We start from the raw sequence: 13887 nt of genomic DNA, 5'->3' as shown, positions 1-13887 counted from the left end.
AAAAATGGAATCACATCAGGGAAAACAGTTTACAGGAACGGTGAAAGCACTTACCATAGTCATAATGTAAACATTGAAAATTGATGTTACTGAAATTGTGATTTATTAATAACTATAATAAGATGAGGGGAGGGGATGAGCAGAATGTGTTCAGGGTAAGAGATACAAAACAATATAATCCTCATTTTCAGTGGTGGAAAGTGAATTAATAATGCCTAAAAATCAAGAGGTAGCATCTTATAAAAATGTTGCTTAGAGATAAGTTTGTTTTTGTAAAAACAAAAAGGAACAGCTGAAAAAAAAAGTAGTTATGAGAAAAATAGTACTTGCATTTGAAGAATTGGGGAAAAGGACTTCTGTTTTTCGTGTTTAGTTTTGTAAAGATGATTGGACTCTAAATTATATGTGTGTTTAAATTTGATTAAAATGTCAAAACAAAATAAACAAAAACAGTAGAGCCTGAAAAAAGAATTTGGAAGAATATGCATAATTGTGATTCTAGCTGACTCATGAGATAGTAGGTGATTTTTATTTTCTTTTTCTTTACTTTTCAAATTTTCTACGGTTAACTTGGATTACGTTTGTAATCAGGAGGTGATAAACAGAACTAAATATTAGTTGTTATTTCCTGTAGCAGGGCCAAGAAGATGTTAATATATTTGTAAAGTCACCATTGGTGTTGTGACAGGACCACCTTCATTTTGATTGAGCCAGTGAGCTCATACTAGTGAGGAGAAAAAAATACATGAGATCCTTACAGAAATGATGTAGCTGTTAGAGTGCATGTATAAAGAAATATAATAGTCTCCATTTAGTGTTTTTTTTTTGAGACAGAGTCTCACTTTGTTGTCCAGGCTAGAGTGAGTGCCGTGGCGTCAGCCTAGCTCACAGCAACCTCAAACTCCTGGGCTCAAGTGATCCTCCTGCCTCAGCCTCCCGAGTAGCTGGGACTACAGGCATGCGCCACCATGCCCGGCTAATTTTTTATATATATATCAGTTGGCCAATTAATTTCTTTCTATTTATAGTAGAGACGGGGTCTCGCTCTTGCTCAGGCTGGTTTTGAACTCCTGACCTTGAGCAATCCGCCCGCCTCGGCCTCCCAAGAGCTAGGATTACAGGCGTGAGCCACCGCGCCCGGCCTCCATTTAGTGTTTATTTCAACAATTCCTTTGTGTAACTTCTTTTAAATTTCAGTTCAGTAGCATAGTACTTTATAACATTTAATGTACGTTGTAGTGTTATGTATAATATTGTCATTTAAAGAAATACTTCAAAGCTTAAAAAAATTTTAAATTTTGGCTGCAAAGATTCCAAAAAGAAACAAAAAAAGAAATGAAAAGTTTAAATTTATTGCATCTGCTGCCTTTATATTAAGCTTTCCCTTTTTCTTTTAACAGAGAAACAAGAAAAGGAAATTGACATCTATGCTAACCTCTCTGATGAAAAGGCTTTTGTGTTTTCAGTCGCCTTGGCAGAAATAAATAGAAAAATTCTCAATCAAAGACTTATCCTCTGATACTTGTCTGCAAAATCTGTTGAAACTTTCTTCAGGATTACATCAGCAAATTCTGAAACACTTCCGGACTCTCAGGAGGATGCTGACTGCATCAGTAAATAAGGGCCATTGCCCCCCCTTGTGTAGCCTGTGCCACACTCTGGGAGCACAGTTGTAGGCTTGGTGGACTGTTAGGGGATCCCCTTGTTTACCAAGGAGTATTGTCAGTGTTTTGTGTGTATAAAAGTGTATACACACAAAAAAAAGAAATGCTGGATGGATGTTAAAAGATAAAAAGGATTAGGGGAGGGGTGGAAGTATGAAAACTAGGAAAATAAAATGCTTGATAGTTTTCAGGTTTGCCACCAGAGATGCAATATTTTAAATACTGTCAGAGTGACTTTAAAAATATATATTTCAGATTTTCAGCACTAACAGATTGCATATATACAGTTCATTTACTTTTAGTAAATTGGCAGTTGATGTTTTATTGAATGGGGAATTAAGAATATAAACTAAATTTTGTCTAAATTGATTTTTTTTTCTTGGCCTTTATTTTTATGACTTGAGGTATGAGTTATATTTTAGGAGATAACTTTCTGGACAGTTTGGAGTTTTGGGTGCTATATGAAGAAAAACATTTAAAGATATATCATACTTCAGATATAAACCTTGTTTTCTTGAATGTAATTTATTTATTGGTTAAAAGAAAACTTTTCTGCTCTCAAGATGGTGCCTGTTAACCTAAACATAAAATATATTTATTACATGCAAAATATTTCTTAGCCACTTTTAAGCAGCAATGTTTTATCTGAATGGATATTCATTTATACATCCTGATAATTATTTAAATTGTTACTTAATGTCACTCTGGAAGACAAAAATAAACCTTAATATTGAAACTCAGTAGATTAAATAGTGTGGTATAAGCTTTTTGTTCTAGTGAAGTTTGTGAAATAATTTAAATTCTTAATTTTTCTAATGTTAAATCATCACCATTTATAGTTAGTATATGAAATATACTAAATGTTTTTGCGTTTTGGCATACCAGTTTAATAATTAACATGTTCAAACTTGGCATTAACTTCCCTTTTTTTCACTCTCTCCCCTCCCAATCTTTTTGGAAGTCCTAAAGCCTTATTATGGAAGAATCGTCAGTTATATTTAACTCTTGTTTAAGAGAATCTCTATTTTAGTTTCAGTAGTAGCATTGTCAACTTCATCCTTCATCATGCATCTCTTACCACCTCCCAAAAGAAAACAGTTCTGCATTTTTTTTCTACTTTTTTTTTTTTTTTTTTTTTTTTCGAGACAGAGTCTCACTTGTTGCCCAGGCTAGAGTGAGTGCCATGGCGTCAGCCTAGCTCACAGCAACCTCAATCTCCTGGGCTCAGGCGATCCTCCTGTCTCAGCCTCCCGAGTAGCTGGGACTACAGGCATGTGCCACCATGGCCGGCTAATTTTTTGTATATATATTTTTAGTTGGTCAATTAATTTCTTTCTATTTTTAGTAGAGATGGGGTCTTGCTCAGGGTGGTTTCGAACTCCTGACCTCGAGCAATCCGCCCGCCTGGGCCTCCCAGAGTGCTAGGATTACAGGTGTGAGCCACTGCGCCAGGCCTTTTTTTCTACTTTATTCAAATTATAACCAGCAGAGGGAGCTTAATAAGTACTTGAAATTAGATGCAGAATTTTCATAAGGATTCCTTTTCCTTAAATCCTCATATCCACCTGCAGGTACTATTGCAATTATTGTGCATTCATTAATAAACTATTAGTAACTTTTCCCCAAGAATGTAATGTGATTTTATCTTTAAAACATACTATAAGAAAACTGCTTTGATTCTGAGCAAGAAAGCTTAAAAATGATGAATATCTAAAAATGCTTGTGCGTGTATATATATATGTATGTATATGTTCTCAGAAAAAGTGAGAACAACTTGTAGAGTAAGCATCTCTTTAAAGAATTATTGATGGTAGAGTCTATCCATTTAAAGCCGAAAACCATTAGAGGAAAGTCATATTAAAATATTCATTGGATATGGTAAGGGAGAATACTGGTGACTAGGCACATAGAAAAGCATCTATTTCAGATGCTCATAATATTGAATTGTTGACTTATTTAAAAATTGCTTTGGCAAAAGACAAATTAGATTTCCCCTATTTCAACTCTATTTTCTGGAGATAAAAAATTATGAGCTGTGTATAGCCTGGGCAACATAGCAAGACCCTGTCTCTACAAAAAAAAAAAAAAAATTAGCCAGGTGCATGCCTGTAGTCCCAGCTTCTCAGAGGCTGAGGCAGGAGGATCATTTGAGCTCAAGAGTTCAAGGCTATGGTGAGCTATGATGGCACCACTGCAACAGAATGAGACCCTGTCTCAAAAAAGGTAAAAATTTAATGTGTCTAGGCACATAATGGTCCCAGGTCCCAGAAATGTCACTTTGTCACTGGTGTTGAGGAAGTCTGTCTTCAGCAGATGCCCCAAGAGCATAGTTATAGTTCTTTAATTACTTAATCTGAAATTTGTTACACTCTAATGTCTATAAATGGCATAATTATTCAAATGTCCTAAAAATGATTCTATGATTAGATCAGGTCTGTTGAAGATAATTTATTCTTAAATGTGAGCAAGATTAAATAAAAGTGATTTGAGAGTTGTTAGGCTAACCTATATAAATTTGTATGTTTATTCTCCCCACCCCAACCCTATGATATTCCAAAATGTCTCTGGGAGCACTTTAATACTTGTGATTTGACTTTTTGTTTGTTTGTTAGTTTTAAACAACATTTTTTTTCACATTTTTATGGGCAGGGAAGCTTTAGGTTAAATACAAATTAGGTAAAAGTAAGGGAAATATTACAAATTATTTCTTCTGTAGCAATTGGTAGAAGTGATCAAACAGCTTGAGGCAGTTTATATTATGAGAGATAAAATTTTAAATTACAAATGAACTCAAAAATTTAGCCAGAGTAAATTCACTTTTTTTTTTTTTTGAGACAGGGTCTTGCTCTGTTCTGTCCCCAGGCTGGAGTGCAGTGGCATGATCATACCTCACTGTAGCCTCCAGCTCCTGGGCTCAAGCAATCCTCCTGTCTCAGCCTCCCAAAAAGTTATGACTATAGGCATGCACCACCACACCTGGCTAATTCTAAATTTTGGTAGAGACGGTCTCACTCTGTTGCTCAAATTGATCTCAAACTCCTGTTCTCAAGTGTTCCTTCCACCTTGGCCTTCCAGAGTGCTAGGATTATAGGCATGAGCCACTGTACCCAGCTTCACATTTCTTTAAAAAAAAAAAGGCAGGGGTCAGTATGGCATGATCCCCATGTTGCTTCCTAAAAGTAATCATATAAGTGTTTTTCCTGAGATAAGAGCTCAAATTGAAAAGAATTTGACTTAAATTAGTAATAGCACTTGATTCTCTTAATTCCTGGCTGTAAAAATGACCTGGCAATGGGCTGGGCACAGTGGATCACGCCTGTAATCCTAGCACTCTGGGAGGCCGAGGCGGGAGAATCACTCAAGGTCAGGAGTTCAAGACCAGCCAGAGCAAGAGTGATACCTCCCATCTCTACTAAAAATAGAAATTAGTTGGCCAACTAAAAATATATAGAAAAAATTAGCCAGGCATGGTGGCGCATGCCTGTAGTCCCAGCTACTCGGGAAGCTGAGGCAGAAGGATCACTTGAGCCCAGGAGTTTGAGGTTGCTGTGAGCTAGACTGACGCCGTGACATTCACTCTAGCCTGGGCAACAAAGCGAGACTCTATCTCAAAAAAATATGTATATAAAACTTAAATCTTTAGAACCAAATGTCTTAATTTTTTTCCATGTAGCTTTTTTTCGTTTACTACTATTATTACAAGCTTTATTTTTACACTTGGAAGTGTGTGTGTATGTATTTATATATTTAACTTACTGTTTTTTCCTAATCTTTTGTGCTGCTTTAACCCATTCACTATAGTTTGAATGTTGCTTAAAGATCGCAGCTGTAATAACGACTATCCAGACACACAAAGCAAGCTCTCCAGAACTAAAGGCGGGAGACGCATCAGGCTCTGGGCTGGACTGGGATCATTCTTTTTACCACAGCCAAAAATTTCCCGTTCGTATTATTAAGGCACCTACGTATTTTGTACTCTCATTGGGAGCTTGTTGTTATTTAATGTTTTATCAGTTTACAATATGTGTGCCTTTTTTTTCTTTTTTGCCTTATTGTACTGGTGAGGACTTCTAGTACAGTGCTGAAAAGGAGTAGTGAGAGAAGAGATCCTTGCCTTAATTTCAGTTGTAGGGGGAAACATTCGGTCTTTTACCATTGAGTAACTGTGTGTGTGTGTGTTCATTCTAAAAATACCCTTTATTAGACTGAAAAAATTCTCTTATATTTCTGCTTGTTGAAAGTTTTTATTATGAACAGATGTTGAATTTTTGTGTTAATGACTGTTTTTTCCCCCTTTAGAATGTTAATATGATAGATCACATCGATTGATTTCCAAGACAGAGTCTCATTCTGTTGCCCAGGCTAGAGTGCCATGGCGTCAGCCTAGCTCACTCCAACTCCTGGGCTCAAGCAATCCTCCTGCCTCAGCCTCCCGAGTAGCTGGAACTACAGGCATGTGCCACCGTGCCCGGCTAACTTTTTCTATATATATTAGTTGGCCAATTAATTTCTTTCTACTTATAGTAGAGACAGGGTCTTGCTCTTGCTCAGGCTGGTCTTGAACTCCTGAGCTCAAACGATCCACCCATCTGGGCCTCTCAGAGTGCTAGCATTACAGGCATGAGCCACCACGCCCGGCTCAATTTTTTAACTCAATTTGTTGAGAATTTTTGTATTTTTGTTCATGAGAGATAGGACTGTAGTGTTTTTGTCTTTGGTTTCAGAATCAGGTGACACCGGTTTCATATAATGAGTTCATATAATATTTCATTGTGTTCTGTTTTCTGGAAGAGATTGTATAGAATTGTGTTATTATTTAAGTGTTTGGTAGCATTTGCCAGGGAAACCACTGGGACTTAGAGATTTCTATTTTGGAAGGATTTTACTATGAATTAAATTTCTTTAATGATTATTGACTAATTTCAGTTATTTCTGTTTAGATGACTTTTGCCACTATGCAGTTTTCAAGGAGTGGTCTGTTTCATCTGAGTTGTTGAATTTATCTGTGTAGAAGTGTTTGTAGTATTCTTTTATTCATTTCATGCCTTTAGTGTTAGTGATATTCCCTCCTTCATTCCTGATATTGGTAATTTATTTGTGTCTTCTCTCTTTCTTTGTTGGTCTTGCTATAGGTTTATTAATTGTATTGTACTTTTCAAAGAACCACTTTATGGTTTATTGATAGTCTGTTACTTTTCTATTTTAAGTTTCATTAATTTCTGATTGTTATTATTTTCTCCTTTCAGCTTGCTTTGGGTTTATTTGTGCCTCTGTTTCTAGCTTCTTGTATTGGAACTTAGATTGTTGATTGCATGCTTTTTTTATAAAACCGTTTAATGCTGTAAATTTCCCTTTAAGTACTTGTGTTTGTTTTACCCTGTGAATTTTGTTGTGTTGTAATTTCACTTTTGCTAAATTCAGAATATTTTTCAATTTTGTTGATACTTCTTTAATTTCCAAATGTTCAGAAGTTTTTCCAGTTATCTTTCTGTTAATGGCTTTAATTTATTGTGTTTTTTGACTGTATCTCTTTGTATCATTTTGTAGTGTTTGCCCTAGGGCTTGCCATAAACATACTTAACTTTTTACAGTTCACTTAAAATCAGTATTTTACCAGCTTAAGTGGAATGTAGACATCTTACCACCATTTACATCTCTTTGCCCTCTACCCCATTATGTTATAGTTGCCTTATAAATCATAAAATCTGTCAATGTTATAATTTTTGCTTATAACTATTATAGATATTTTTAAGAATCCAAGAGGAGACAGTCCATCATATTTACTCAGATATTTATCATTTCTCTTACTCTTCCTTAATTCCTGATGTTCCAGGTTTACATTAATCCTGTCCATCTGGAGAACTTCTTTTAGCATTTCCTTTAGAGCTGATCTGTTGATGATAATTCTCTTAATTTTCCTTCATCTGATAATGTCTTTATTTTTACCATAATTTATAAAAGATACTTTTGCTGGATATGAAATTCTGTGTTGACAGTTATTTTGTTTCAGCACATTAAAAATGTGTTACTTCCTCCTAGCCTTCATAGTTTCTAATGAAAAATGTACAGCCATTGAAATAAGTTTTCCCCTATATTAAACATGTCATTTTTCTCTGGCTATTTTCAGGAGTCTTTAATCTGTCTTTAGTTTTTATTGGTTTGATTACGATGTGCCTGGGTGTTTGAATTTGTCCTGTTTAGGTTTTGTTAAGGTTCTTAAATTGTACGTTCATATCTTTCACCAAATATGTAAAGTTTTCAACCATTCAAATATTTTTTTGCTTCACTTTCTTTCTCCTCTCCCTTTGAGAGTCCAGTGATGCAAATGCTAGATATTTGGTATTATCTTAGAGATCCCAGAGGCTCTGTTCATTTATTTTAATTAATTATTTCAGTTGACAAAACTGTATATATCTATGGTATACAACATGTTTTGATATGTATATTTACATTGCAAAATGGCTAAAATCAAGATAATGAACATATTATCACATATACTTTTGTGGATAGAATACTTAAAATCTGTTCTCTCAGTAATTTTTAGGTATACAGTATATTGTTATTAGCTATAGTCACCATGATGTACAATTGATCTGTTAAACTTATTCCTTCTGTCTAACAGAAGTACTGTACCCTTGACTAACATCTCCGTTTCCCCCTGTCTCCACCCCTGCCCCAGCCCCCTTCCCTGGTAACTACCATTCTACTCTCTGCTTCCGTGAGTTTGACTTTTTTAGATTCCACATATAAGTGAGATCATACAGTATTTGTTTTTCTGTTGCTGCTTATTTCACTTAGCACAATGTCCCCCAGATTCATCCATGGTGTCACATATGACAGGATTTCCTTCTTTTTAAAGGCTAAATAGTATTCCATTGGCCGGGCGCGGTGGCTCACGCCTGTAATCCTGGCACTCTGGGAGGCCGAGGCGGGCGGATTGCTCGAGGTCGAAACCAGCCTGAGCAAGAGCGAGACCTTTACTATAAATAGAAAGAAATTCATTGGCCAACTAATATATATATAGAAAAAATGAGCCGGGCATGGTGGCGCATGCCTGTAGTCCCAGCTCCTCGGGAGGCTGAGGCAAGAGGATTGCTCGAGCCCAGGAGTGTGAGGTTGCTGTGAGGGAGGCTGACGCCACAGCACTCACTCTAGCCTGGACAACAAAGCGAGACTCTGTCTCAAAAAAATAAATAAATAGTATTCCATTGTTTCTATATACCACATTTTCTTTATCCGTTTCATCTGTTGATGACCACTTAGGTGGATTTTATATCTTGGCTATTGTGAATAGTGCCGCAGTGAATGTGGGAGTGCAGGCATCTCCTCAACTTATTGATTTCAGTCCCTTTGTGCGTATACCCAGAAGTGGGATTTCTGGTTCATATAGTAGTACTATTTTTAGTTTCTTGATGAAGCTCCATACTATTTTCCATGCGGCTATACTAGTTTACATTCCCACTAACAGGATACAAGGGTTGCCATTTCACCATATCCTGGCCAACACTTGTTATTTTTTGCCTTTTTGATAATAGCCATTCTAACAGGTATGAGGTAATGACTCAGTATGGTTTTCACTTGCATTTCCCTGATGAGTAGGTGATGTGGATCAACTTTTCCTATATCTGTTGGCTATTTGTATATCGTCTTTTGAGAAATCTCTATTCAGGTTCTTTGCCTATTTTTTTGTTTTGTTTTTTTTTTGTTGTTTTTTTTTTTTTTGAGACAGAGTCTCGCTTTGTTGCCCAGGCTAGAGTGAGTGCCATGGCATCAGCCTAGCTCACAGCAACCTCAAACTCCTGAGCTCAACCAATCCTCCTGCCTCAGCCTCCCGAGTAGCTGAGACTACAGGCATGCGCCACCATGCCTGGCTAATTTTTTCTATATATATTAGTTGGCCAATTAATTTGTTTCTATTTATAGTAGAGACGGGGGTCTCACTCTTGCTCAGGGTGTTTTCGAACTCCTGGCCTTGAGCAATCCGCCTGCCTCGGCCTCCCAGAGTGCTAGGATTACAGGCGTGAGCCACCGCGCCTGGCCTCTTTGCCTATTTTTAAATTAGGTTATTTATTTTCTTGCTATTGAGTTTTTTGGGTTACTTGTATATTTTGGATATTAACCCCTTAGATGTATGGTTTGAAGATATTTTCTCCTATTCTATGGGTTGCTCTTTCATTTTGTTGTTTCCTTTGCTGTACAGAAGCTTTTTGGTTTGATGTAGTCCCTATTGTTTATTTATTTCTGCTTTTGTTGCCTATGATTTTGGTGTAACATCCAAAAAATTGTTGCCAAGGCCAATATCTAGGAGCTTTTCTGGGTTTTCCCTTGTTTTCTTCTAGTAGTATTATGGTTTCAGGCCTTATGTTTAGATTTTTAATCCATTTTGAGTTGATTTTTGTGTATGGGATAAGAGTCCAATCTAATTCTTTTGCGTGTGGATACCCAGTTTTTCCAACACCATTATTGAAGACAAGATTATCCTTTCTCTATAGTGTTCTTGGTGGCCTTGTCAAAAATTAGTTGACTGTATATGCTTGGGTTTGTTTCTGGGCTTGCTATTCTGTTTCATGGGTAGTATGTGTCTGTTTTTATCATAGTAACATACTGTTTTGATTACAATAGCCTCTTAGCTATTTTGAAATATACATTATTATTGACTGTAGTCATTCTGATGTGCATTAGATATCAGATAGTTTTTTTTCTTGTCTAACTGGAACTTTGTTCTCTTTGATCAACAATTCTCTATTCCCTCTCCTTCCTTCCACCCCCCACTCCCCCCCCACCCCACCCCACCCCTGGTAGCCACTTTTCTACTCTCTAGTATCATCAGCTTGACTTTCTAGATTTCACATGTAAATGAGCTCATGCAGCATTTGCGTTTCTGTGCCTGGTTTATTTCACTTGGCATAATGTCCTCTAGGTTCATCCTAGAGGTAGTCACAAATGGTAGGATTTTCTTCTTTTTAAAGGCTGAATAACATTCCATTTTCTTTATTCATCTCTTGAAATAGTCTCAACTGAAATACTTCGGTTGATTTCAAATCTGGTTATTGTGAATAATGCTGCAGTGGACATGGGAGTGCAGATACCTCTTTGGCATATTGATTTTAATTCCTTTATTCCACTTAAATTTAAAGCAATTATTAATAAGGATTTACTATTGCCATTTTGCTAATTGTTTTGTTCTGTGATTTTTTTGTTCCTCTTTTTATCTCACTGTGTTTTGTGTTTAATCGTTGTTTTGTATTGCTAGGATTTGTCCCTTTTTCTTTTTGTATGTCATCTGTAGGTATTTTCTTTGTGGTTACCAAGGGATGTACATAAAATATCTTATAGTTATAATAGTCTATTTTAAGCAAATAACTTTCCTTGCATGCAAGAACTCTCTGTTTTTATCTTTCCTCTTCCCAGATTATAATACTATTCATGCCATGATTATCTACTATTTATATTACATACCATTGACATAATTTAGTATTTGTTTTTAATACTTTGTTTTTTAACTTTTATAATAGGATTACAATCTGTTTACCCTCCACTGTTAAGGTAATAAATTGTTTTTTGCCCATACATTTACCTTTGCCAGTGAGTTTTTCTTTTTTACTTCGTTTTGTTCTTCTGTTGTGTCCGGATCCCAATACCCCAGAACAGAGAGCAGGTCACGCAATAATTTAGGGTGCAACGGAGTTTATTGGGGCTAGTTCAAGCCAGGGTCCCAAGTCCCAGAGCACCAGCTCAGTGGTCTCTTTAGACAAGGACCCTTGGCAAGATTTCAGCACAGGTCTTATACTTTTAGTTGTTGCGCAACTCAGGTTATTGGTTACAAGTGGTATCCGGAGCCCACCCGGCACCCACACATCCCACTCAAGCTGTCCACGCGCCGATCATGCTGGCTGTGTGTCCTGATGGGTTGGCTAGGTTCCAGGGACTTTCCAGTACCTTATCAGTTAGTGCCTTGCAGTTTCTTCCCGGGGGTCTTGTTTGTTTTTGTTTTTGGTTTTTTTTTTTCTTTACTCTGCAGAAGCCTGTCATGGCTTCAGTAAGGCTAAGTGGCAAGCAAACAAGCGATATACAAAGGCCAAAGTACAGAGGCCAAGAAGGCAGTTAACTCGTATCCCACATACCCCCATTCTTTATGCCCCTATGCACTTGCTCGTCTGCAGATCTTGCCATCATTTTCATTTCTAAGTAGGAGTCTCTATCCATCCGTTGGTATTGCTGTCGCAACACCATTAACTGTACAGTATTGACTCACTCTCTAACAAAGGCAACTAATCTGTTTAGGAAGCAGGGTCCAAACGTCAAAATGAGAATAAGCACAATCAAGGGTCCTAGCAGGGTGGAGATCAAGGTGGTCAGCCAAGGGGAGCTATTAAACCATGATTTAAACCATCCTTGTCTCTGCTCTCTCTCTCTCTCTCTCTCTCACTTTTGTTTTGCCAATCCTCTCTAACGTTAGCCATGGATTTTCTGACTACTCCTGTATGGTCTGCATTTTTCCCCTAGGGCTGCAACTGCCTCTGGATTCCCCTCTCCTCGTCCTGCCACTCAAAGGCAAATCTTCCCTCCATGATCCAGTTACCCAAGTGCTGGGGATTGGGGCAGCAGCGGGGCCTCCCGAGGATATCGCTACTGTCTGTGCTGGCTTTTCTAAGGGACTTTTTCTAAGTTGAAATATAAATCTGGCCACCAGGTGTTTAGTGGCTCTGCCCATGAGATGCTATTATATACCTCATGGGTTTCTAAGTTATTTCCCATGTAAGTCTATATGGCAGATGTGGGTTCTTATTATTAATTACAACTGCTAAACTTTGGTCCAAGAGCAGGATATCCATAATGCACTTGCATATGAAACATAGAACAATACCAAACTCCATCTTTGTAGCTTAGTCCCAATCTTTGGGGTAACTAGTCCCCGCCCGAGTCCTAGCAGGGCGATCAGCAGTTCTACCAGAATCTGAGTCAATAGTCTCGTTTACTCCGCAGACGCCACACGGGTCAGCCTGGTCCTTAGTGGATTTGTGAGGTCTGCTGTCACCCTCTACTCGTCCCGCTGTTGCTTCTGCTCGTCCTCACCAGCCCGTCTCACGTGGGAGTGGTGGGTCCAGGTTGCTACCCCGTCAACCTTAAGAGGAGTGGGGGTAACAAGAATGATTTGAAAAGGTCCCTTCCACCTGGGCTTGAGGGTCTTGTTTGCCTTTTACCCACACCCAATCCCCTGATTGGCAGTGGTGGTAGGGAGACTTGTCGTTTGTTCTTCCCATTTGGTAACGGGCTCGGAGCGCTGGCCATACCTGGCTGTGGACCCGTTGCAGAGCCTGCACAGCCTGCAGTGCCTCTTCAGGGTGTTCAGGCAGGGTCTCAGAGTTTGTCTTTGGGATGACAGGAGGAGGGGTGCCATACACAATCTCAAAGGGGGTTAAGCCTAAGTGGTAGGGGGTGTTCCGGGCTCAGAACAGGGCAAAGGGAAAGGAGGGTCACCCAGTCTCCGCCAGTTTCGAGGACCAATTTAGTTAAAGTCTCCTTTAATGTTCTGTTCGTTCTTTCTACCTGCCCAGAGCTCTGGGGACTACGCGCACAGTGCCATTTCCAGTGTGTCCCCAGCGCCCGAGCCAGCCCCTGACTGACCAGACCAGCGAAGGCTGCCCGTTACCCGGCCCTGCGCCTCTGGCAGCCCGTGTCTGGGAACTGTTTCTTCTAATATCTTTTTGGCCACTATTAAAGCAGTTTCCCCCTTGGTAGGGAAGGCTTCTACCCATCCTGAAAAGGTATCTACCATGGCTAACAAATATTTGTACCCATATTTTCCTGGTTTTATTTCTGTGAAGTCAATTTCCCAGAACATCCCTGGTCGCCTCCCCCGCTGCATGGGTCCCTCTCGCCCTCCCCGGCTGCATGGCCTGGCAGGCACGGCAACTCCTGACGAGGTTTTCTGCCGCCCGTCCTTGCGATTTAAATCTCAGTTGGACAGTGTCCAATACTTCTGTTGTTTAGTGTCCTTTTGTTTACATTTGAAGCACTCATTTTTATCAATTCTTGTCAAGCAAGTTTTTTTGTTTTTTTTGAGACAGAGTCTCACTTTGTTGCCCAGGCTAGAGAGTGCCATGGCGTCAGCCCAGCTCACAGCAACCTCAATCTCCTGGACTCAAGGGATCCTCTTGCCTCAGCCTCCCGAGGAGCTGGGACTACAGACATGCACCACCATGCCCAGCTCATTTTTTCT

General features: G+C 38.6%; 1 protein-coding gene across 2 annotated transcripts in view; it reads left to right on the top strand.

The window, feature by feature from the left end:
* The window catches only part of C20H16orf87 (chromosome 20 C16orf87 homolog), a 42889-nt gene extending 37001 nt beyond the window's left edge, over positions 1 to 5888 (top strand). For both annotated transcript variants that reach the window (XM_075995601.1, XM_020282687.2), the window contains one exon: positions 1401 to 5888. In XM_075995601.1, the coding sequence (XP_075851716.1) occupies positions 1401 to 1519 (119 nt within the window). In that variant the 3' untranslated portion in view covers positions 1520 to 5888. The remainder of the gene's footprint in view (positions 1 to 1400) is intronic.
* Positions 5889 to 13887: the final 7999 nt, after the last annotated feature.

This window comes from Microcebus murinus, chromosome 20 (assembly GCF_040939455.1).
Source record: "Microcebus murinus isolate Inina chromosome 20, M.murinus_Inina_mat1.0, whole genome shotgun sequence".
NCBI classification, from domain to species: Eukaryota; Metazoa; Chordata; class Mammalia; order Primates; family Cheirogaleidae; genus Microcebus; species Microcebus murinus.
Note: the sequence above shows the minus strand (reverse complement) of the source record. Positions and strands in the feature narration are given on the sequence as shown.